The sequence below is a fragment of the Triplophysa rosa genome, linkage group LG9 (genome assembly GCF_024868665.1).
Source record: "Triplophysa rosa linkage group LG9, Trosa_1v2, whole genome shotgun sequence".
NCBI classification, from domain to species: domain Eukaryota; kingdom Metazoa; phylum Chordata; class Actinopteri; order Cypriniformes; family Nemacheilidae; genus Triplophysa; species Triplophysa rosa.
Window position 1 is genome coordinate 24,374,240 of NC_079898.1, and position 26,696 is coordinate 24,400,935.

The window sequence follows — 26,696 nt, forward strand, 5'->3', positions numbered from 1 at the left end:
ACTGCTGTGTAAAAACATCGGCTAAACATCTTAGAAAGAGCTTCATTTTAAATCATAAACATCTTGCGATGTCTATATGACATCTGACAGCAGACGTTTTAGAGACGTATAGCAGATGAGCAGACAATAAAAAATGCAGATGTAAATGCAGACATTAAATAGATGTCCGCCAGATTTGTGTGTTATCAGGGTCGAGGTCTGATAGACACCAAATATTGACTGCACACCAATAAGCCGAATGTAAAAAATATGTACTACATTTGCACATTTCTTTCTAGCTCACTCTCTGTGATGCTAACTAAGTTTGTCTGCCTCTGTAGCGTGTGCCAGGACGAGGTTAAATAGACAAAATAAGCTGACACAAAACCAAGCGAACAGTACGGAAGCTGGTAATATCAAAGTCTAACTTTACCCTGGCCTACACATCAAAACCAGCCGTGGCCGTAGCTGTTAAACAGCAGGGGAAAATGAGAGAGATTTGTCATTAATTTTCTAACTAAATAACTCTAAATAGCGCAATCGTGTCGCGTTGCCCGTGTGCGGAGGGATATAAAAGCGGGCTGGATGTTTTATTCAGCCGTACAAAAGAAGGTCATCTCGTGGGTCGTATTGTCAAGCCTTTGCCTACTTCCTCTCAGTGCTGCTTCTGTAATTCTTCTATCTTTATCTCTCACGCCTTCTGCACCTCTCACCTTTAAATCGCACAGCTCGAGTCGTTCTCTCACTCCTCTCTATAATAGGGTTTGGACGGGGGGGTTGTGTGTGTGTGTGTGTGTGTGTGTGTTTGTGGGTGGGTGGTCCGTGCCTCGCCGCTCCGGTCTGACTGAGTCTAATTGCCGGTGTTGTGCTCCTAAAGTCATCCAGAGAGCCGTGGGGAGCCGGTGGGGGAAAATTGAACAAACATCACCCGTCAAAAGTGTTTCCACTCAGAGCGGCTGTCAGACTGCCCTGTTTACCTGCTACACAATTATCATCCGCCCCTGGGGAACCTTGCGGAACAACACATTCATCCTCCGAAGGGACGGAGGGGGGGCTCGGGAGACGTGCGATGGTCGAACACAGAGGCGAGAAGGAGAACGCCGACAGAGTCTTGTTATGTGAGGATGGTGGGGAGAAAATTAAGCATACGACAGTCTGAGAGAGGTTGCGATATGTTGCAACAAGGAGGCTAAAACTGCCACGAGGAGAAAAGAAGCGCTTTCTAAAGTTTTATTCTGGGGCTGGTAAGATGTCTGCTAGAGATCTGGAAAACATCTCCTGTGTAGAGACATCCGATAAACGTCTTGGAAGAAGCAGTTTTACATACAATCTAAATAAGATAAACATCTTACAGACATCTTTGGATTGTCTATATGACATCTGACAGGAGACATATTGCAGATGAGCAAACAATCAAAAAAATACGTCCTGCAGACATCTCTAATACGTACTGTATGTGTGCTATCAGCAAATGCTATGCTAACATATACAGTTTCTCCTCTGTTCTCTCTCTTTTGTGCTGTGTTTTTGCCCAGATAGCACAGGTACGTCTGTAAGATGTCTGCTAAAGATCTAGAGGACTGGAAAACATCTGATGTTTAAAAACGTCTGATAAACGTCTTAGAAAGAGCAGTTTTGCATACATTCTAAATCAAAAACATCTTACAGACATCTTCTAGATGTCTAAATGACATCTGACAAGAAACATCTCAGAGACGTATTGCAGATGAGAGAACAATCCAAAAATACGTCTTGCAGATGTATGAGGTGAGATGTACGTGTGCTATCAGGGAATGCTATGCTAATATATACCATTTCCTGCTCTGTTATCGCTCTTGTGCTGTGTTCATGTACACATGCTCATGTTTTATGAACTAAATGTATCAGACCAAAAACCAAATAAAGGAAAGAGTGGTTGTAAAGAATTCCCAGTGTGTGGTTTCTCTGGGTGTTTCGTGTGGGCTCTTGAAGCCGCTGACCTGACCCTTGGCTCAGTGGGACAGTGGGTCAGTGGTGCTGGGCAGCATCGCAGGGTTTCCCTTCACACATGAAGAGTGTGACCCCGTATGAACTATCGCTTCAACTCGATCTCAGGATCCATCCAATTCATTCACCAGAACTCTCCAGGCGAATCTGTCCAGCGCAACCCATATGTCTATCCATCACTGCTTATTAAATCTGCCCAAAAACCGGTGGGTGAGCTAATGCGTTTGCTCATTTGTCTTGGCAGCTCAATTGAGCATTGTTTCCGCTCCTGTTTTCCATAACCACCTACGCGAATTGCACGCCCAAAAACTCTCGTTATTCAACCAAACCAACAGCGGGACAGAAGCTCTGGAGAGTTCACACTGATTCACCTCCATCAGGACTGAGGGAGGGATCAGGTCGGGAACGGGAGGGATCGTGACCCTAACACTTACACTGCACATCTACGCGAATGGACTTGATAGCAGCCACCCCCACCCCGTTCTCAGCTTTGCAGTAGTAGCGACCGCCCTGCACTCTCTGGATGTTAGGGATCTGTAAGGTCTCATTGAAGATGGATGTTTCCTGGAACTTGTCAGAGGCGCTGCCTGCCGTTTTGGTCCACCGCACCTACAGGGGGCGACAATGAGAGACTCATGAGTTTGACATTTAGTAGAACAAGTTTCACTGTTGTCTTTGTTTCATTATTATTTAAAGTTGATACTATATAATAAAAAAAACATCAAACACAAAACTTTTTACATTAGTACAGCAGTCAGTTATCTCTGTTTAAAACATAAAATTCTAGATTACTCTACAAATTTATTTAATAAATTGAAGTCAAATGACATCAAACTGCCATATCCAGCGAAATCAGACTCAACAGCTCAAATGATAAATTATTATTATAAACTTACCGCTGCAAATTGGGAAGTTAAAGAAAGTTTTCAAGACTATTTTTTGTACTTGCTCAATAACTGAGTTTTTGTTTATATTTTGTAAATTTCTGTTTATATATTAAAGGGATTTTTTTTAAATAAATGATTTTTTGTTTATTTATAATTTACATTTTTTGGCAATAACTTATTTTTTGTTTATTTATATTTTATTATATTTTTGTTTATATATTAAATATATATGAAATATTTTTGTTTGTTTTTTTTGTCAATAACTTATTTCTTTGTTTGTTAAACCAAAGTTACAGATTTCTTTCAAAAATAAATCTTTCTTGCTTTAAAAATGTATGTTTTTTACAATACTAAAACAATCAATAGACTAAAACATTAAGGGGCGGTTTACCGGACAGGGCTTAAGCCTAGTCCCAGACTAACTTAAATGTTAGATGTGTCTTGATCAAAAATAACTTGCACTGACATATCTTAAAATATATTATGATGATTGTTTTGTCTCAGGATGCACACAGCATTGGTTTTCTGTAAAGTATGTTTTTAAAAGTGACTTAAATATCCTAATTTAACTAAGGCCTGTTTTAAGATAATCTCTGTCCGGGAAACCGCCCCTAAATATGTCAAAAAATACATTTGTATTTATAAAACACTTAAGTAAAAAAATATATGTATGTTGTCACTATTGGAAACATATACAAATAAAACCTATGTTTGGAATGTTTTTAAAACGCAGATCCCTACAGTAAAATAACACAGATTCATAAAGCTTATAGAGATACTGTATCTATCCATGTACCAAAATTAAATGTAAACAATTTCTTGCTTTTGTAAAAGCAGATCTACAAAAAAAAACATGAAAAAAACGTGCAGATAGGCAATTCGAGAGCTGAAGGGAAACTGAATGAGTCTGACCTCACTGTAGATACAGCGGTCAGAATGTGTCCATAATCACACTCTCATCCATTCAATCACTCTTTTGACTCCTTCACACAATCTTTGCATTGAGCGTGTAAGGTCAAGTGAAAATCTCAAACCAAAGCCGTTGTAATCTCTCACACCTCACAGCCTCTGGACATCAGTAAGCTGCTTGCATTATAGCAGGGGTCACCTCTGAACACGGTGCCACGAGGGTGAGCAGGCGATTGTGGTTGGCAGCGCACGGGTCGGAGGAAAGGTTAGGACGTACGTGAAGGGGATTATGGAATTACACGGGCCAGTGTAAACGACAGGCTTTATGTTTATTCAGGTTTATTTGCCTGTGGATTTGGGACGCAGCGCTGATCATTTATCAGGTGTAGTGGGTGAGAAATGAACACAGCACGAAGCAGAAATGTGTTCTTGATGGGAATAACCTCTCCTTTCGGAGCAAAGGACAGAAAGCTGATGGCAAAACGGTTTATAGTACTTTTTTTAGTTCGACATGAGTTACTTAGGAATATAAAATGTAAACAGCTAGAGTGCAACAGTAGGTTAAAAAAATCCCAGTTTTTCCTCTACAAATGTATGTTATATACAGTGTGTTTAGTTTCATATAAATTACTTAGGAATACAAAATAAAAGTCATTTAAATAAAAAAAATCCCACTCTTTTTTTATACAGGAGAAATGTATGATATATACAATGTATTTCACCAAGAAGAAAGGTAATTATTTAAAATTAAATATCACTAAATGTGAAGTCACACTTGGAATTATGGGAACACTCTTTTACTGCTTTTCATTCTAAAATTTAAGATGACTTTTTTAGCATACAAAAAATATATTTTACTGTAAAATCACATAGATCATCTTCTTGAATGCTATACAGATTTTCACTGTATGGCAATGCATATTTTTACTTTTTAAATTTTAATTAAAATGATTTACCTGTAAAATTTAACATTTCGTTAAATCATTTACAGGTGTGTAGACGGTTTCTTCAGACGTATGCACCTGGACTGAAGTTAACTTCCAGTCTGGCTAGTAATATAACAATTCATTTTATATTTAATTTATATCATAATTTAAATTAATATTTGACTGTTTATTAATTGCATTAAATTAAATCTACTCAACAGTTATTGATTATTAGCGGAACTCTAAGTTAAGTTTGGGCCACATTGCGTTTGTTTATGTTGTGGCCGCTGAAATCATCTATATGTGAATTTTACTTCCGGTAAATAAAGTAACACTCTTTTACTGTAGGATTTCAATAACAATATTTCCATTAAAAACATTTTTCACATTGCTGCACACAGTGATTAACTAATAAACCCCAACACCATTTTTCAGTTTTCCGGTGATGTCTTCCTCTTTGTTTGGTGTGACTTCCTAAAAGAACCTACTATTTGTTTTCTCAGCAGCCCAAAACTCTGCCATCAGTGCGTTGATTCATCACGGCTCTCAAAGGGCCGCCACTGGCAGATGTAAGACAGATGGCGTTGGATAGGCTATCATTACAGCGGCCTCACACGGCTCTCTTACAGGAACTGAAAGTCACAGTGGTGCTGAAACTTTTGAAAGTCTCACTGATGTAAAGAGAACAGCGATGAGACGGGGAGGAGATCTGGAAGGAGGGTTGTGGGCAGACAGAGACGCAGAAATGTTGCAGCTACAGGAAACACACGAGAGGATGAAGAAATTGGTATTGTAACGAATGAACCAATAAAGGGACCACACTGCCCTTCCTAACACCAACATGTTCTACCCTTCCAGAGATCCCAACAGACTACGCCAACTCGCTCTATCTCTCTTTCTTCAAAGACTCCTTTCTGCAGCTGTCTGCTCATGGGAGAGATTTCCCATGAGTCTCTGTTAGCTGTACAGTAAGTCTTTATCTGTCTGCTCTGAACATTCATATCGGAGAGAGAGCAAGGAGGGGGTACTTGCATATTCTTATTTACGGTAAAATGTGCAGATATTGTTGTTACTACGAAAAACTATTTGAAAAAGATTCTAAAAGGGTCAGATCACGCAAAAAATAAAAATTCGTTCATTTACTCATCCTCATGTCCTTCCCCCCATTCACTTCCATTGGATATAGACACAAAACCACTAAGGCATTTCTCAAAATATCTTCTTTTGTGTTATACAGAAGAAAGAGTCATACAGGTTTCAAATGAAATGGGAATTTATTGGTGGGTAAACTATTCCTTTAATAAATAATGTAGTTGCTGTTACCTATTCCTACAACCTATTCATTTAGATATTTCTATGCATGACCGATTGTTGTAAAACTTGGTCATTTCATTTAATAATTAATACTTACGTATTAAGTATTTAATCCCTATAAAATTTAGTAAATGTTGACTGCTATTTTTTGTTTTTTTTTCTAATTTTTCCCCCTGCATAAGCCATCTGATTTTACATAACTGCGTTAGTTTCATGTTTCTCACTTCACTCAACGGTCTCTTTGTTCTCGCATAATCCATCCTTCGGATGAGACGTTAAACCGAGGTCCTGACCCCCTGTGGTCATTAGAGATCCCATGGCACGTCTCGTAAAGAGTAGGGGTGTGACCCCGGTGTCCAGGCCAGATTCCCTCCACTGGCCCTTGTCAATCATGGCCGTTGTACTGTGGATGCCATCGCATCATCCAAATGGATGCTGCACACTGGTGGTGGTTGAGGAGAGTCCCCCCTCATATGATTGTAAAGCGCTTTGGGTGTACAGCAACACACAATAAAGCGCAATATACTGTAAATGCCTCAATCATTCATTCATAATATCATATTTTCAGCTCAAATCAATATTTAGTCCATTTATTCAGTTAGTCCGACTGTACATTATCTCTTATTGCACTGCTTTGCCGATACAAACGTACAGAAAATGGACCTGAGAGAGAGAGAGAGCGAGAGAGAGAGAGAGAGAGAGAAAGGCTTTACAGTAATGCACAGTGTAAAGATAATCTGAAAACGTTCAGCTTCTGTATGTAACAATCATTCTTGACTGATTTAAAAAAACGCGCACATAAAAAACGCAGCGACGAACATTAAATAGGCTTACAGTAGCAATAACCCCGCTCTAATGCTGAAGAGGACACCGCCGTCCAGATTTAAGCAGGCTTGACAGGCATTAAGCAATAAATGTCTTTTTGCGGATGCTTTGCTTGAAACGGTGTCACTCGCAGAGGACTTAATTTATAGAGGCAGTTATGGGATAGAAAAAACACGAAAAGCCATGAGAGAGAGAGACAGGAATGATAAAAGCAGTAAAGAGAAAACTAGTAAAGAGAGAAAGATCAGATTTTGCCAGCTCATCTCTCGTCCTGAACTCAATCCCTGATGGCTGAAATCAATCCTTATCAAATAACAGAAAGCACTGCGGAGCATTTCAACCTCTCCATGTGTACACCAACGGAAGCTCTATTAAACATCCCACACCGAAACAAGAGGTGTGACGGGGACACAATGACCTTTCATAACTTCATGTATCTCACAGCATTAATGCTCGCTTTTCTTTTAGGTAGACGACAAATCAAAAGTGCATGGTAATTCTGAATAAGTTTCATGAGACAGAATTCTGAGACTCAGTACACAAACCCATCTTGATCTCGTACCTCAGACTACCCGCCCACAGTCTGTTCACAGTACTAGTCGCTGGGTTCGCTAAAGGTTACGCCACTGAATGATTCAAAGATATTTTGTTCGAGACACTTGAGTCAACAAAATATCCTTGAGCACAGCTCCACTTATGTCTGATTTCAGACTAAATACTGAACAAAAATGAACTCATCGTTGATCATTTGGAAGTCTCCTGGTGTTTGAGTGGAAGGTTATGGGGACCAGAGGTGGACCAGAACCTTTACTTTCACGAGGACAAATTCACACAGGTATCTGTAACATCAGTGATGTTCTGCAATCGGTTAATACAGAGCATTGAGTTCAACACGTCAGACAACCAGGGGAGGGATTCAGTGTCCTTCAGATCAATTTCAGAGAGTAATAACTGGAAGAAGAAACTGGATCGCAATGATGATGAATATATGAATAAATGCAAAAACTGCAATAATCATTGCGATTCAGTTTCCACCTTCAGACACTGTTAAGCTTTTATCCAAAGGGACTTTTTATGTTTAACATTAGATACGTGTATATATACTGTATATATGTATATATATATATATATATATAGGAAAAAAATTAGGAGATATTTTCAAAATTATTTTCAGTTTTTCTGACTGTACCATTTCAAGGTATGCGTTTAGGTCAAATGCTCATTTTTGTTTCAATCTGCAAACTGCTAACAATACTTCTCCCAAATTTCAAATAAAGATATTGTTTATTTGCATATATTTGCAGAAAATGAAAACTGGAGAAACAGCTCAAAATAACTTTTCAGACCTCAACTACTGCAAAGAAAACAAGTTCATGTTCACTTTTAAGCAATACAACAGTAATATTTCTACATGTATTAAGGAAAAGTTCGAAATGTGTTTTTTATAAGTTAACCTGGATTTTTATCACAGTTTTCATGTGTCTTGTCCATGCGGTTGGATGACTTTGTCACGCCTGAGGCTTGATTTAGTTGAAATTCAACAGACATTTGACTGGAAAGGCCATAATACATCTAGAAATTTTGATTAAATGAAAGTTTGGAATGGTCTCTTATATTTCCCACGGCTGTACAGTATATAGGACATACGTATAAATTAAATATAAAAAATTGAAATATAATAATATAACATAATTTTAGTCATATTTATACCATATTTTATAATACTTATTATATAAATATCTAACAAATACATATAAATACCAACCGACGGGATGTCCTTTACAGATATGGCATAAATATGGCTGAAATAAATAAAATACAGAAAAACTATACCGAAAATACCCAACAATATTAAAAACATATCACAATAAATAAATAAAATGGAAACTCTGTTTTTCATCATGTATTTTTTAATACTTTACAGTAGCACTTCAAAAACATCAAACATTTCTGACCGAGCCTCTCCAGCACCCAAACCACCAAAGGTACAGCAGACATCTGTTACAATTTAAAACATCCTCGTCTCACCCTCCTCCTCTAATTCCTTTTCTCTTGTGGCCAATCAGAGGCTGTTAAACAGCGCTTCTGCTGTAATGCATTTAGATGCTGCGCACACTGCGGTGCCAATAAAAAGGCGCAGTTTCTGGAACACTCCACCACTGGGGGCTTTACCCACACTGCTTTAATATTCCTTCTGCTCTGTGTCTCTCACCAACGCACCCTTCATCTGGACCACAGATCATCTTCCTGTATCCTCTATGCTGTTTCCTCTCTTTCTTCATACCGGGCGGGCGCGTAAGAATGATCTGAAAAGAGGTGGACGGGGCCTACACTGTCAACCTTATTAACTTGCCTCACGAATATTAATAGGGTGATGTAAATTTTTTAATGTCATCCCAAATGAATTCTTTAAAGAAAGCAATTATGAATCATAGGAGCTGTGATGTCATGGGTGTTTTTTGAAATTGTGAAAAATGATTTTAAAAGCAAAAGCTCTGTCTGTTGTACATTTCATATAATTGTGGTTTATAACGTTTGGTTTACAAACAGCTACTTTTGAAGGGCAGTCTACGGAAACGCGTACTCTTGCAAAGTGCAAAAACAACCGGCCTAACCAACACTATACGATTTCCCATGCGATGAGCTTATCGTGTCCTTCCCCAACTTCATATTTCAATAGGAAACATTCCAAGAAAACGAAAAGAAAAGTGTGCTTATCAAACCATAATAAGTGTTTTAAATAATATTATTTCATCCACGCCTCAAGCTTTTCTCTCTCTCTTTGGGGGTTTTGCCGTATGACCTTGCGCATCCTCATCAGAAGGTGGTCAGATGTTTTTTTGCCATCTGATCTTTCTGTTTTCAGAACTGTATCGATTCCTCTCATCTGAACTATCAAGGACAGAAACCGAACCCAGACGACCCCCTCCCCTTCGCCTGCATCATCTCAAACTTCTTCAACATTCTCTTTTGTTTTTTTTTGCCTGTCTTTGTTCTTTGCTCTCTGATCGGAGCCCAAGGTTGCAGTGACCAGCGGTATCAATAAATAATGTGCGGAGCAGGATCTCTTTCAGAAAAGTCATTTAGGGTGCTATTGTGTTACTAAAAGCTGCACATTTAGTCGACAGCGTCCGTGTGACAGAAACGCTATAGGATGTGAACCGCTAGCCGCGTGGAGCAGCTATACCTCCAACTACACCAGACCATCCCGATGACCTTAAATACACAATCTCTGTTGTGTCTTAACAATTCTAGAACAAGTCTGGAATATTTATCATCAAATTCAATTCAAGATCCAATAATCTAAGTCAGTGGTTCTCAAACTGGGGGCCGTGGCCCCCTGGGGGCCCCCCAAGATGGATCCAGGGGGCCACAGATTTTGTGGCATTTTATGAAATATAGAAATTTATCATAGATTTTACAATCAAACATCAGAAAAATGACACCACCAACCAAAAGAATTGAGGTTCCAGCATTGTATAACTGAATGTTTTTGGTTTAATAAAAACTCTAAGTTTAAGATTATACATCTTTATATGGGGGGCCGCAAAGCGATGCACTTAACACAAAGGGGGACTTACAACGAAAAAGTTTGAGAACCACTGATCTAAGTTATGCTATCTACGTTAGTTTTACTTTTCTTTAGTCTGCCTCATTTGTGTCTATTTCTTGTCTCCCGATTAAATTTAGGATACACCTAAAACAAAACATCTAGACAACGCCACGATTTTAAAATGAACACTAAAAAAAAGTAAATAAAGAATAATACATTCATGCAATTACAAATGATAAAAAAGAGTTTTGCTAGTAAACCAAATTAAATTGAATAAACATTTAAATTATATAAAAATGAATCAAACCACAGCGCATAAGTGAGAAGATATGTCTCTGGAGATTTAAAAGAGCGACCACTAAGAAATGCTATTTTCTCGTGGCAATGTCTGATGTAATTGACCTGAATTGACCTGACATGTTACTCATTTCCTGACTACAGAGGGTTAATTTTACCAGCTGGAAGGATCCATGTGCTCACCAGGGTCTACAAGCATGAAAAATTGAGCAGATTCCATACTAAACTTGTCCCGAATGCATAAAACATTACACACGCGATGTGTTTGCTTTGCTGAGAAGACCAACTCGTAATGAATTTCCTTTCACTGTGCTATGCCAGGCAATGGACCAACGCCTCCATCTCTTTACCAGTATGGTCTCTTTGGTGAAACTATGGAAGATAGTTCAAATGTGTTTAGTAAAAAACAAGAACGAGAATTGGTCAGATTGGTCACTCTCATCACAACATCATCACGATCATCAGAAAGAAGGTCAACAATCTGTCCTGATTCAAAATCAGATATACACTCCATCAGACTCATTGTCCTTAATCATCTGCCTCTGTAAATCGAGCACACACACCCGACTGGAGACGACAGAGACAAACAGAGATGAGAAGCAATTGCTATTGATTCATTTAAGTCTCTTTTCAAGTATCAGACCATTCGTACATAGTAGGCATGTGCCAAACATGTCAAAAAACACATTTTCAAGATCAACCAGTCTGTGGGATGCCTGAACAACAAGTTAACGATTGGTCTTAGGGGGCCCTGTTTAATTTGACTGGTTTCGTGTTTACCTGACCCGATAAAATCCATTTAGAAAGGAACACAATTAAGGGCTTTTGAAACAGCATCTTAAGAACAAAACACATCACTCGGTCCAAACAGCACAAGATTCAAGGTGTTTATATGAACAGATGTGGCCGAAAGTGATGTCTGGAGGGTATATTTGAACAATATTTGCTTTTTTTCGCCATCAGGTTAGATCAACCATCAAAATGTAAGGCGCATGGTACAAAATGGAGAAAACACTAAACTTGGTTAAAGTATTTATTTGACAAAAATATTAGGCAAAAATGTCAAACTACAGCATATCAGGAAATATGAGTTTTATACTAATACAGAAATTATTATTATTTTAATAATCATTTATTTTGTTTTGTTTTGACTTAATAAGCTTTGTGCATGTGTTGTGCGTTATTTTTTCACAAAAGCATCCGTAAAAATTCTCAGTTTACACTACAAGCACATACAGTATATACTGTCCACAACATGCATACAAACCTTTTAATACATCTTTAATAGTATATGTGAATAATGGACAAAGATTTCAATTTTCACTTTTGGCCACTATACTGTATATTCACGACTGTAGCACCGTTGCTGTGAAATATTTTTATTTTAATTAAAATTGTTTTGCATTAAGAATTTTACCATGCAAACTGTGTAACAGCTAAAGCACAACATGCTGCACAGCAACCTAATTACATCACAGCTAAAAATATAAAACTCAATAAATAATAAATATATATTTGATCACAGTGCTCATCTGTACGCATTTACATGCGTATATGTATCTCTCAATGCAAATAAAACACACACACACACACACACACACATATACTGTATATATATGAAGAGTCTGGTTAAAAAATGAGATAACTCTGTTTTAAAAAGTTTCAAAAATCATGTTTTTTATTGTTATCAGGTTTTTATGGTGTTTTATTGTGTAAGTTAGCTTAGAAATGATGGTTATTATAATAACTAATTTTTAGTTATTATGGCTTAAATCAAACCAAACCAACTGCAGTTTAATTGATATTAATTGGAATGCACAATAAAAAACATGATTTTTGAAAAATCTTAAAAACGAGTTATCTAATTTTGGAACCAAACTCTTCATATATAAAAATCTGAGTAAACTTCTCAGTCCCACTAACTGATTTCTCCACCGTTGTCACCAAGTTTCAAGTAAATATACGCATTCAGTTTATTTGGAACTTTCCATCTTGCCAGTTGTATGAGGGTACAATGTATCCGAGTTTCCTGAATGGTATACATATCTTCATGCAGCCCATAATTAAAATGAAAACTACGGCAAATGGGTTGAGAGCGTAATGGTCATGGCGTGTTTGCGATAGCATTCTGACAGCAGAAGCAGCATCATGAAGACGGCTGACCTTTACAGCATCTCTGCTAATCAAAAAGGAGGAAAAAATATGATGTGGTAGAAAAGCGAGGGGGTATCATGTTTTCGGTTGCAGCTCAAGAACGCCAATGCAGCGAGAAACTTTAAACTCCCTGTGGGACGCAGCGCACAAACACACCAGAACTGTGTCCTCATCGTCCTTATCGCTGCCATTACTGCCAATGCCATCACTTTTTAGCACTAATCATTTTAAGGCCGTGGGTTTGATGCAGTGAGTTGTTACACATATCATCCGCAAACCACAACAAAACGTCCTTTATCTTTTAACTCCATCCACATGCAAAGAACCAGACTTCGATAGCATCCCCTTGAAGGGATAGTTCATTCAAAAATGAAAATTATTTCATCACTTACTCATCCTCATGTCATTCCAAATCTGTGTGACTTTATGCAGAACACAAAAGAAGATATTTTGAAGAACATTGGTAACCAAACAACATTTGATCCCATTGACCGCCACAGTATGAAAGCACATTTTTCAAAAAAATTCTTCTTTTGTATTCCACAGAACAGACATGTGCAAGTTGTAAATGACATGAGGATGAATAAATGACTGCCACTGTTCACCAGCAAGTCTGTTCAAGCATCAACATATAATCCAACCACTGTTCTTAAAGAACGAACAGATTCCAACTTTTTTGATGTTCAAGGTTAGCTGAACATACCCGTTTTTATCTACGTATATATCCATTTGATACGGTTCCAATTGTTTTAAATGTCTCGTATCAAACCTACACCACTAGTCTGATATATCCTCATTGATATTTTGCCCTGTTTCACTGCATGCTTCTATACTTTCTATACTTTCTACACACATTGAACCTAATACACACAACCACACATCAATATGGAGGGCAAAACACTCTATTTACATTCAATTCATAAGCCATAAAGACGCAACCAAAAATACACACATAGACACATGCGCACCATCTAGTGAACCACGAAAACTCGGCACCGCGGGCGATACCAGCCAATGGGACATGCAGTAATGTTCTCATTAGTTTATATTCAGACAGCGTGACTAGATTCCCACTCTATATTATTCTTCTATATTAAGTCTGTTCTCATTGCACTGTCCTGACATTTTTAATGGAAACTGCACATCATGGTTTAGAATAGAATCTTCCTAATTCTGAGGACTCAATTCTGCACAGCAAGAGGACGAACCGATGGAATTTAGAACGGGTATTTTTGCTGGCGCATCATCTAGGGCTAATATATGTAGACAGGTATTTGGGGGGCTGTGTGTGTGTGTGTGAGGGTCTTTAATAAGTGATCTGATAGCAGTGGACAGAGAGCCTGTGGGAGTCACACATTCACACCTCCTACTGTTATCAACTCACTCGTACCTTATATAACACATACACCAACACACGCGAGTGCTACACATTCACTTGTCTCAGGGACAGTAAATAAGGATATGTGACAGGTACGGGTCACCGGTGTGTGTGCGGTAGTGGTGTTTCGAATACGAATACATCTTTTAAGTGAACTAGTAAAAAATATGAAAAAAGCAAATATGTGAGCCTGGACCACAAAACCAGTGGTGTAGTCGGGGCCATACGCACGTATATGCCATATACTTACTTTTTCCATAACGCCGTTTGCATATAACGACTTCTGAAGATGTATATTAGCGTTTACAGAGGTGGGTAGTAACGCGCTACATTTACTTTGTTACATTTACTTGAGTAACATTTTGGAAAATATGTACTTTTTAAGTAAAATTAAAAGTGTGTACTTTTACTCTTACTTGAGTAAATTTCTCATAGAAAATCTGTACTTTTACTTCGTTACATAACTTACATTGCGTGACGTTCCTTCGTTCCTTCATTTTAAAATATGCTTTTTAAAACGCGTTGTTTATTTCAAGGTTGTCGTCTCTTTTTACGGGCATTCCCGAGTGATCGATTCTTTTGAGTCGATTCTTTTGAAAGCATTAATTGAACAATGGGCAAAACCATTTGAATAGGCTAATGAATCAGTTCAAATGATTTGTTCAGTTCGCAGCACGATCTGAATCATCTGAAGCAGGATTACTCACTCCTCGTAGCGCGAAAATTAAGAACACGCAGAACACAAAGAGCGTTGGATGAAGTGGATATTAATCTATATCTATACAATCAAAACTGCAAATGTGTCATATTGTTTGCCAGCTATGATAAATGCCCGCCATAAGCGCGCACCCGCGCGACCTGTTCGTCAGACACAGCAACATGCGCGTTACCTGTCAGACACAGAGACGTGGGCTTGCAGAAATATACATTTGAAGAACAGAAGGAAGAAAACTTGTTGATGGGCGTGTGGTTCACTGTTTACTGTTTGTTTACAAGTAAGAGCGTTTCACAACACACACGTGACACAACACGAGAAAACACGAGCTTTGTTCAAAAATGTGTCTTTCATTTAAGAGAGCACTGCAGATGGTCTAGAAATGCTCTGAGTTTAGTTCATGCTTTAGTTTGACATGGTCTATTAATCTAAGTAAGTTGTGTAAACTACATTGACATCAGGACTAGATGAAATGTACAGAAATGCTTGTCTCTTCTGTGTTTGTCTATTCTTTAGTCTCTCTAGTATATTGCAAAGATATCTGCTTAAGATAATTAAAAATATTGATTAAAATGTAATATTAAAATATTGGCGTTAATATTAATTTTATGTAGTAGGCCTATATAATCAGATACAAAGTAACTATGTAACTAGCTACTTGAGTAGTTTTTTCATTGCATACTTTTTTACTTTTACTCAAGTAATTTTTAAAATAGTGACTTTTACTTTTGTAACAATTTCTCTAGTTACTTGTACTTTTACTTGAGTAAAGATTTTGGCTACTCTACCCACCTCTGAGCGTTTACCCTCCCACTTGTTTTACTGCTTAAAACCTCTCCAAGCTGCTTTTGTGGTTGCTTTCCCTTTAACTCTATTGCCTTTTTCTTATTTTGTTTTTAAACACGCGATTCTTTCATTCAGTTCTTTTAAAAAATACACAATATTTCCCTCGCAAGTCAGAATCCCTACGTTTTCTCTGTATTCTCATTTCCTTTACAGTCATTTTAAACCAGCTCGTTACGTTTATTGTATACGTTTAAAATGAAGTATTTTCACCACAACATAGGCCCACTTCATACATTTATATCTTCCCCATGTATTCACACAGAGATGGCAGCGTTGGCAAGTCACAAGTACTACAATCTTGCATATGTTTTTACGTAATCTTGTGTATGTGATGTGTTAAAAACATATTGTATTGTGGCCAATGGTACTGGCATAGACATGTTTTTCCCAATGCTATAACTTCATAATCAAAGCATAAGTGAAGAATTATGCACAAATATTAATAAATGGCATATTTAACTGTCACTAGTAAAAAGAACCACACTGATTTTTATCTTTTTTGGCCATTTGGGGTCGTGGGTAATGGTTGTATAAGATAGTACACCACTTTTTATGCCAAGAATCATTAGGATATTAAGTCAAGATCATGTTCCATGAAGATACACTTATTCTTAATTCTACACATTTAAATGAATGCGCAGAATCCCATATGAAAATAGATAATAGAATAGATACAGTAAGCTCCCATATGAGATAAGCCTAGAATAAAATGTTATGAAAGACATCGAAGATAACATAATCATTATGGAAGAAATCGAATGTTAGACTGTTTTAGACCCACATTTGAAATATCTGGAGAAATGCTTTAGATGTAGGCCTAATATCCGCCCCCGGTATTTATGGTGTGAAATGTGTGTTTGTGTTCACCTGTGGCCGCGGATGACCCTTCACCAGACACTGCAGGACTAATGTGTCTCCTTCTCTGATGGTGTAAATTCTTTCACTGATGTTGTCCTCCTTCACCACACATGCCTGACCAGAATGAACGATCTGAGCGTTTGCAGGAGCTGATGGAAAGAGAGAGAGAGAGAGAGAGAGAGAGAGAGAGAGAGATTACTCGCTGACATTTTCACTTCATTCCACACAGATGAACCGTTGTCAATGTGAAGCGTTATGGAGGAAATACCTTTACTAGATCAACAAAAATCTAAACCCTGAAATTGTCGTCAAATCGTATTCAGTTTCGGGAATCTACAAGCCATGTATTACGTCATGTCAATTTGGCGTCAGAACAATATAAGAATAAGCCATGGCAGAATTTTGATTTCTAAGTGTACTATATTTCCGACGTGCAAAGAGTTTTGAGAAGTCGTGTCGCATATGCATCAGTACAACTGACAGTATGAAATCAATGAAGAAAAAAACACTCCCCTGAATTCATTTGTAAAGTGCACATCCAAAGTGGCTTTACAGAAAAACATGACATATACAGTATACTGTGCAAGCGTTAGTATCCCCCCCAAGCCAGATATTTACAGTATGTAGACACTGTAGTGTGTCAGTAAAAAATTTCCAAACATTTCTTTTGCCATTATTTGTACTCCAGTGAGATTTTTGTATGCATAAAGAGTCTGACAACAGCCGGCGTTCCACACAGAGCTCTGGTCACCATCACGAGTCTGTCTATTATTACATGAAGAAAAAAACTGAGACAGACTAAGCTTGGCTTTAAATCCAAAAGAACTGTGGCAGTGTCTCCAACATGCTTGAAGAAACCTGCCCAGATCTCTGTGTGAACCTGCTGTAGACTCCTTGTGCATACCAAAATCCCACTGGATTGTTAAAATAGTGGCAAAAGAAATGTTTGGAATCGTAAACTGGCAATTCCTACTAAAACACTACAGGAAAAGATAAAAATAACCTTTTGGGAGTAAACCTGCTAACGTTCCCGAGACTTTTGCACCCTACTGTGTGCATATACTGTATATCAAATATATTGATATAATTTTGGATGTATGCAATACCACACTCACAATTGTTCTGTAGTGACTGTGTTTGCTTGTATACATATACACACAAATACAAACCCGATTCCAAAAAAGTTGGGACACTGTACAAATTGTGAATAAAAACAGAATGCAATGATGTGGAAGTTTCAAATTTCAATATTTTATTCAGAATACAACATAGATGACATATCAAATGTTTAAACAGAGAATGTATCATTTTAAGGGAAAAATAAGTTGATTTTAAATTTCATGGCATCAACACATCTCAAAAAAGTTGGGACAAGGCCATGTTTACCACTGTGTGGCATCCCCTCTTCTTTTTATAACAGTCTGCAAACGTCAGGGGACTGAGGAGACAAGTTGCTCAAGTTTAGGAATAGGAATGTTGTCCCATTCTTGTCTAATACAGGCTTCTAGTTGCTCGACTGTCTTAGGTCTTCTTTGTCGCATCTTCCTCTTTATGATGAGCCAAATGTTTTCTATGGGTGAAAGATCTGGACTGCAGGCTGGCCATTTCAGTACCAGGATCCTTCTTCTACGCAGCCGTGATGTTGTAATTGATGCAGTATGTGGTCTGGCATTGTCATGTTGGAAAATGCAAGGTCTTCCCTGAAAGAGACGACGTCTGGATGGGAGCATATGTTGTTCTAGAACTTGGATATACCTTTCAGCATTGATGGTGCCTTTCCAGATGTGTAAGCTGCCCATGCCACACGCACTCATGCAACCCCATACCATCAGAGATGCAGGCTTCTGAACTGAGCGCTGATAACAACTTGGGTTGTCCTTGTCCTCTTTAGTCCGGATGACATGGCGTCCCAGTTTTCCAAAAAGAACTTCAAATTTTGATTCGTCTGACCACAGAACAGTTTTCCACTTTGCCACAGTCCATTTTAAATGAGCCTTGGCCCAGAGAAAACGCCTGCGCTTCTGGATCATGTTTAGATATGGCTTCTTTTTTGACCTATAGAGTTTTAGCCGGCAACGGCGAATGGCACGGTGGATTGTGTTCACCGACAATGTTTTCTGGAAGTATTCCTGAGCCCATGTTGTGATTTCCATTACAGTAGCATTCCTGTATGTGATGCAGTGCCGTCTAAGGGCCCGAAGATCACGGGCATCCAGTATGGGTTTCCGGCCTTGACCCTTACGCACAGAGATTGTTCCAGATTCTCTGAATCTTTGGATGATATTATGCACTGTAGATGATGATAACTTCAAACTCTTTGCAATTTTTCTCTGAGAAACTCCTTTCTGATATTGCTCCACTATTTTTCGCCGCAGCATTGGGGGAATTGGTGATCCTCTGCCCATCTTGACTTCTGAGAGACGCTGCCACTCTGAGAGGCTCTTTTTATACCCAATCATGTTGCCAATTGACCTAATAAGTTGCAAATTGGTCCTCCAGCTGTTCCTTATATGTACATTTAACTTTTCCGGCCTCTTATTGCTACCTGTCCCAACTTTTTTGGAATGTGTAGCTCTCATGAAATCCAAAATGAGCCAATATTTGGCATGACATTTCAAAATGTCTCACTTTCAACATTTGATATGTTATCTATATTCTATTGTGAATTAAATATAAGTTTATGAGATTCGTAAATTATTGCATTCCTTTTTTATTCACAATTTGTACAGTGTCCCAACTTTTTTGGAATCGGGTTTGTAGATATACACAAATTAGATTTTCACAAATACGTATGTTTCACGCACAATAAGACCAGATAATAATTTTGCCCTATGAACGATAATACCAGCAAGCAAGTGAAAGTCACCATTAAACCTCACTAACACAAGCATGCAAAGTAAAATTCTGGAAAAAAAACACTATAGTGGAAACTTTATAGTGCAACTGAAAGAAATATGAGTGCCACCGAAAATAAGACTGATCGTGTTAAATGAAATGGATCATATCATAGAAAACAAGATCATCCAGTCCTTTGGAAAGAAAAAGAGTCGCCCAATTTGAATAAAAGTAGAAATAACCGTATTCGTTTCATTCCCAAACAAGAAGCACTGAAAACACTTCCACATCGATTGGGCACATTGTCTCACATTTCACAAACAAAACATGCACAATCAAGCACATCCGCTCAAACGCAATTCACAGAAATAAACGCTGAGCTCAGATTGAGTCGCCAATGAAGTTTAGTTGAAACAGAAACGATGCACAAGTACAACAAAACTTTCTGGTCAACATGCCCGTCCACGAGTGAATTCATTGTCATTTCTGAAGCACTTCAGGGCTATTTAACCTCTGGCATTTCATTTCAAAGGTTTAATCCCTTTCAAAACAGGGAGAAAGGAAACGCTTTTACTTTAACAAACATTAAAAGAAATTACCATAAATCAATATACAGACACAGACATCACTGCACACAATGTTCTGCACCTCTACACCGGTTGACCAAGAGCGGAGCAAATGAGTGATCGGGTCCTTCAATAACAATTCGGAGGAGTCACGTGTGAGATATTATATTTTATAAACAGATTTGAAAGAAATAGAGTTCGCATGGTTTGGCACTTTCACACACATGTACAGTACATGTACGGTTAATTGTGCGAAAAATAGAATTTATCCTATCCATCAATCTATGTGTGTACATATTTATTGTGTAAAACAGAAAAAAATATGACAGAATAATATGCGATTCAGATTGGAGACGACAACCTCCCATGTTCCTTGAGTCAGAAATGCAGTCTGCCATCTTTAACATCTTTCATTGTGGAGTTTGCTGCTCCCTCAGCCCCGAGCAGAATTCAAAGTCGGGACCCTCGGGAACACCAGCCAGAGATGCGGACGGCTGAGCCCGTCGGTCACTGCCCGGCAAACGCTTTGATAGCGAAGAGGAACGTATCCACTACAACAGCCCAGAGGCTGTAAACGCGAGGCATTAGCATTTGAAAGAGAGTCCGGGAACAGGAAGTGCGAGAGGCGTATGGAAATGACCAGAGACGTTTTATTTGTGAGTGCGGTCAGAGTCGAGCGGACATCAGAGGCCAGACTCCAGCTCAAATGAATGACGCTCATTAGAGGCACAATGAGGCTCGTGCGAACGCTGTCAACAACCGCCGAAAGAGAACGAGACTCGCACACTTTTAAAAAACCCTTTACTCAGCACATGTGCCGTAATTCTGTGACATTCCAAGACAACTTTCATTCATGCAAAACACCATTTTTCGAGCAGGTAATTGATTAAAAAAAAGGATATTTGTTAAATTAATATATTTCTAGTATTTATTATTTAGGCTGCGACCTGTCATTTTCACCTCTTTATCGCCATCTCTGTTGGTAACATAATATTGCAGGTTACTTTGCAACCTTTACGTGGTTTAAAGTCAAATGATGTCAAACGGACAAACACAAAACACATTTCACACAAGACTTGACACAACAGCTCAAATGATAAATCATCACTATAAGCTTACCATTGTACATCATTGTGTGTTTCTTTTTTAACCCCCCAAAATGCTGGATTGCACTTTGATGGTTTTTAAGAAATCCGTGGGAGTTCATTCGGTCAAAAAGTGTGGCATTTCTGTTTAAACATTATACAATTGACAATCTCAAATTAATTCTGATATAAATCAATATAGTTTGTATAGCCTTGTGGCACCGATTTGAAAACCCTCAAAGGTACTGCGTGAGCGTCCATAAGGATGCGTAGGAGAATATAAAAGTGTGGTCGATAACGAGGTCCACTCAAAGACAGAGCCAACGAATTTCTCTCTGATGTGATTATTATTGATCCGTTAAGCGTGAGGTGTGTGTTTGTGTGCGTGAGGTCGTCGTGTTAACAGCTGTGGGTACGCCACATAATGTGTGGATGGCTGGACCTCACATCTCACTGGCCTTTTGCAGCAGGTGTGAATGTTTTTGTGTGTGCGCGCGCGCAAGTGCGTGCGTGTGTGTAAGCCCCAGATTGTTCGACACAGTATCCCTCTCAGCAGGAAAGAACGCCCGGCGTCAGGGATGAGCTCTTTAACTCTGCACCCGGGTCAACATCCATCACTGTCACACTGACCCAGTGCATCGTGGGCTGAAGACAAACACATCTCCACATCAGCATGCGGCGGTCGCTCGGCAACCGCACCACTGTGGGTCGACTACCAATAGGAATGAAACATCAGAGAGAACGTAGCAGCCTCCGTGTAGTCCGGATTTAGATTCTAGTTTTGACCAAAAACACCAATAATTACAACATTAAAAAGTGCATGATGTAAGAGAAAACATGCATGAGATGTTTTTAGGACCGGCTCGCTTCCAAAACCAGCGGGATGCTTTGTTGTCTACGGCTTACAAAGCAAAGTTGTGTAAAACACAGACTGTCTGTCTTTGGGTTCTGGAGTTTCATGAGAATTTGAATGAACTGCAGGGTGTTGGAGTGACAGTAAATTGAGTTAAAGGAATTCAACAACAGAGAATATGAAATCAAATAATTTCTTGCCAAAATTCAAAAACAACTAGCACAGCCGTCAACACAGATGTCGAATTTTCCAAAAAAAAAACACGATATTTTTGCATTTTCTTGTGATTTCATTCCACCTCAGTTTTGCTTCCTTACGTCAAGGTTCAATTTACAATTCTAGATTTGCTAGATTTAAAACTCTAAATTTTACAAATCCTATTTGCTTCTAAATTCTGAAGTTTAGGCTATTCCAATTTAATCATTTTTTTTTACTTTTTTCATGATTCATGATTTTCATTTCATTTTTGACACGACTCTGTCCGGTTATAAGGTTATGTGATATTTACCGACTGTCATTTATTTGATGTGGCTGTACAATCCAGGTACCCAAATATAGCCCCTGTCTATCATTTCAAAATCATTCCAAGTAAAGCCCCATAATCCCATGAAATTATAAACAAACATCTCTTTGATATCAATCAGATACGAATAAGAAGACATATGTGCGGCATGTGTGCACTGAAATGAATGACAGCTGCTTTATTTAAATAGGATGCAATGCAATTTCCAGCACATTTAGTGGCTGCTTAAAATTGCGGTGAATAAAAAACAGATTTTTGCTCTGCGCATTGCACATGAGCTCGGCATCCATTTAGCAAATTTGCCACAAAAAGATCTAAAAAAGGCGTTTTAAAGCAGATGTGATGTACAATATCCTATGGCCAGGTCACTGCCAACCGGGCATGTGGTCTCTCCACGAGAACCAATCCCCTGCCCACTGTTTTTTTCTCTTTCATCAGCCCCGTCTATCCATCCATCCATACGGCCATACAACCATCCATCTAAATCTGAAGCAAACGAGGCTCTCTCACTTCTCGCTCTCTTTCTGTGAGTTATCAAACTAGTCTCAAGCCAGCGAAGGGGAACTGCCGGAGGGAGGGGGGAGAAAGAAACAAAACAAATGGAGAGCGGCATAGTGAGATGGAATATAAAAACAAATCAATAAGAGACACACACACACACACACACAAATAAATGAACACAGCCATCCGAATACACACACACAAGCAACAAGAGAGAAGGTGATTTGAGCCGAAACACTACAGAGAAAACTGAAGCAGAATGCATGACAAATTGAAGAAGAAAGAAAACTTAAAAGTAAAAAGAAAAGACGACAATGTCTGTAAGGGAAGCACGTGAAGATGTTTTGATTTCTCTGTATGACAAATGGATTCTTACTGTAAAAGTTCAAATATTTCACGCAGTGTTTCAACAAATACGAGGTCATAAAAACTATACATTTCATTAGCACGTCACTAGAAATATCGTTCAACCCTAAACTGTAATTCCCTTTTATATTAGTTTTTGTTCTTTATTCCCCGGAGCAAACTGAGAGAACAATGTTTAATCTTGGGATAACCTGTGCTTATAAAGTCCCCAAACAACAGGATGAAAAATGCATCGCTCGGAGAAGATTACACCCAACAAATGAGAGCAGGTGTGAGGACGGCTGCTGTGACTGATGACCCGAGCCGCTGTGCGCTCCACCTGCACCCACGGCCCACTGGGAATATCTCAGCAGCGCTTCTGACCGACTCCAACTGTTGCTCAAAGTTTTCTAGAGCATCTCCTCCTCTCTGACTCTCCTCCCGTATGCGCACGCTCGCCACATAAATCATACTCGATGCGCTTGTGAGGAGCTTCATCAGATCTACTGCTTCACTCACTTCCTGCAGTCACACACTTATTCATCTCTACTGCTTCTAACCCACAGTCCCAGGAGAGAGAGAACGACAGAGAGAGACAGAAAGAAAAAGAGCGAGAGACCTAGAAAGAACATGAGAGTGAGAGAGCAAGAAAGAGAGAGAGGAGTGAACGGCAAAGAAAGGAAAAATTAGAACAACAAAGCGGGGAACGAGAAAGCGAGAATCGTCGTATCCTCGAAGAGTATTTAGTTTGATCAAATTTATAAAAGAGAGATACGGCTGTACCATTATTTAAAAAAAAAAAAAATACAGCACGAGCACACAACACATCATCGCATTATCCCTTCGTGTTGTTTACATTATGCACGTACGCGCCGATTGCCAATAAAACACAGACATGTGACTCCGTTTGACTTACCTTGTGCGGTTCATGTCCGCCATCTTTTAGCACTGAGACCGCGCCATCTATCCATTTCAAACGATCTCCAAATCCAGCGTTATATCCACCGTTTCTATAACATTCATCACCGAAATGCAGTGAGCAAACAAACACCTGAACTTCCGTCACTTCCGAGTGAAGCGGCATTGATGGGCGTGCTGCTCTTTTTCACGTGGCTGGTTGGCGCGTGGGCGTGGTCTTTCTCTCACGCTAGCGCGTGGGCGTGCTCTTTCGCTCGGTGGATGACGCGTGGGCCTGCTTTTCCGGGAGAATTGCCAATAAAAGGAATAGGATCCCTGTTACGAAACAGGAGTTTGGGGAGAGTATCGAGCACAGAAATACTACGTCATACATCCAACTCGGTTTTTTTACAAGTTGACCATGTTAAGCATGAGAAGCCAGCACATTTAACAGTGTATAGGAGGCAGAATGCATGAAATAGCATGTTACCCCGTCTTTAACTCAATTCATTTTCCAGTCAGTTTCCCTGTTTTTGCTGTATCCCTGCCCATCCCAATGTTACCCAAAGTACCTCCACACACTCTGTCAACACTACACCTGACAGAATTTATCGACTGACAGAATAAATGCTGACACCTGTGATTTATTTTAAAAGCCTTCAAAAGCTCTTTTTCTTTCCTAAGGCATATTTCACACCAAATAACTGGACTGGCTGTTTTTTACCCACTGAGTAAAGTCAACAACTAACAGTAATAAAAGCCATAAAGATGTTACAAGCGAAACCATTGCGTTCTAGAGTAAAACTCCAGAAAATAAGATGATGACTTTAATTCAGATGGTAAACTTCCATGCAGAGATTATTTATTTCAAGACATGAAACTATTCACCATCCACTTTACTCTGAGAGAATGTTTAATACCTAAACATTGAAATGTAAGAGAAGGCATTATACTGTATATCAGAATGTATACGTGGTCTAAATTACGAACACTGTGCACAGATAAATCGAGAACGTTAAGATCAAGAAAGTGTATAAAAAACTAAATAGGGTCAATTGCAATGTCATGTTATCTGTAATAAGACGACCAGCCTCGTCCTGCTGTATTAAAGCCATTCATCTCAGTTGCGAGAGAGCTTGGCTGTCCATTACTGCTGTGTGAAAGTAAACAGGGACGCGCGGCGCTGTGAGGATTCGTGAGGGAACAACAGAGAAGATGAGAGCGAGAGTCAATTCTACGGTGACAGTTTTACTGGCAGTGACAGAAAGTGATTAAATTAGCAACGTGAAGAGAAAGGGACGAGAGCGACTGCAGCCCTGGAGGTAATGTTGGGACTGTCCTTCTTTCATTCAGAATGATAAAACACTGAAATCTGTTGTCAAATAAAATATCAAAATATCAAATAAAACGCAATATCTAGCCAAACTACACAGACTTCTAATTGAAACAGGTAAAACAAAATGTGCCCAAAATACAAACATATGAAATGTATGTTAAATGCACACTGCACAGTCAGTTATTTTGCATAAAAGGCATCTGCATTTGCATGAAAATACTGCATGCATTTAACATATTTTCAATATTTCAGACATATAAAAAATATGTATTTATATTTAATATTTTTGGTATACTGTTTGTACTTTAAACAGTATAATACAGTAGATAAACAACTGCTTTAAAGCAATGGCAATCTAATGAGAACCACTAATGGGATTTTACAAAAAATAGAAATGACCAAAAAAAGAGAGATGCAGTACAGTAATGAGACTTTGGGAGGAAACAATGCAGAACGTAGTATTTGTTGTATTAAAGGCGGGGTGTCCGATTTCTCTTAGCCGTTGTTGATGTTCAAATCACCAAAACAAACACACCCCATTACCCTCATGTGTCGCATTCGTCAGCGCCCGGCTCGGCTAATGTCCATCCTGTGCACTTTACTGCTGATTGGCTACAAGGTTGTTTTGGTACTCGGCCCGACTCAGTCGTCTAAAGCGTAATTCGGAAATCGGTTACCCCGCCTTTAATGATCTTCGTATTCTCAACAGGCTTCAGTTGTTTTCATTTATTTCACGCAAAATACAATCCACTTCTTGGATGTTTTCATAAGATTCTCTCAATGAGTGACGTCTGCTTGTTCTGCCAAATCAAATAGCTTTTTACTCCCACACACACATACATCTGCAGCTACACAAACGTTAACACACAACGAGTCGACTACAAACGCCTATTAACACAAGCGCATCCAAATCTCTCACGGGCAGACGCGCAAACACGTGTAATCAGGACGGCCCATACTGGCAGCTTTTAAACAGGCTGTGTTGAGTCAGAAGCGGCCTGATCAAACACGACGCTGAGTGCGGCCAACAGATGAACAAGCGAAAGAGAAATGCATTTGAAAGGCCTATCTAGCGTTCATTTGATACAGCAATGCATACAAACCCACCAACATTGAGCTCCGCCTTAT

The 26,696-nt window shown here is 38.8% G+C and overlaps 1 protein-coding gene across 2 annotated transcripts in view; it reads right to left on the reverse strand.

Annotated features, from left to right (window-relative positions):
• The window catches only part of LOC130558992 (MAM domain-containing glycosylphosphatidylinositol anchor protein 1), a 161,204-nt gene that overhangs the window by 101,126 nt on the left and 33,382 nt on the right, over window positions 1–26,696 (reverse strand). For both annotated transcript variants that reach the window (XM_057341788.1, XM_057341787.1), the window contains exons 3-4: window positions 16,637–16,776; window positions 2,400–2,574 (exon numbers count right to left, since the gene is read on the reverse strand). In XM_057341788.1, coding sequence (XP_057197771.1) covers window positions 2,400–2,574; window positions 16,637–16,776 — 315 coding nt within the window. The remainder of the gene's footprint in view (window positions 1–2,399; window positions 2,575–16,636; window positions 16,777–26,696) is intronic.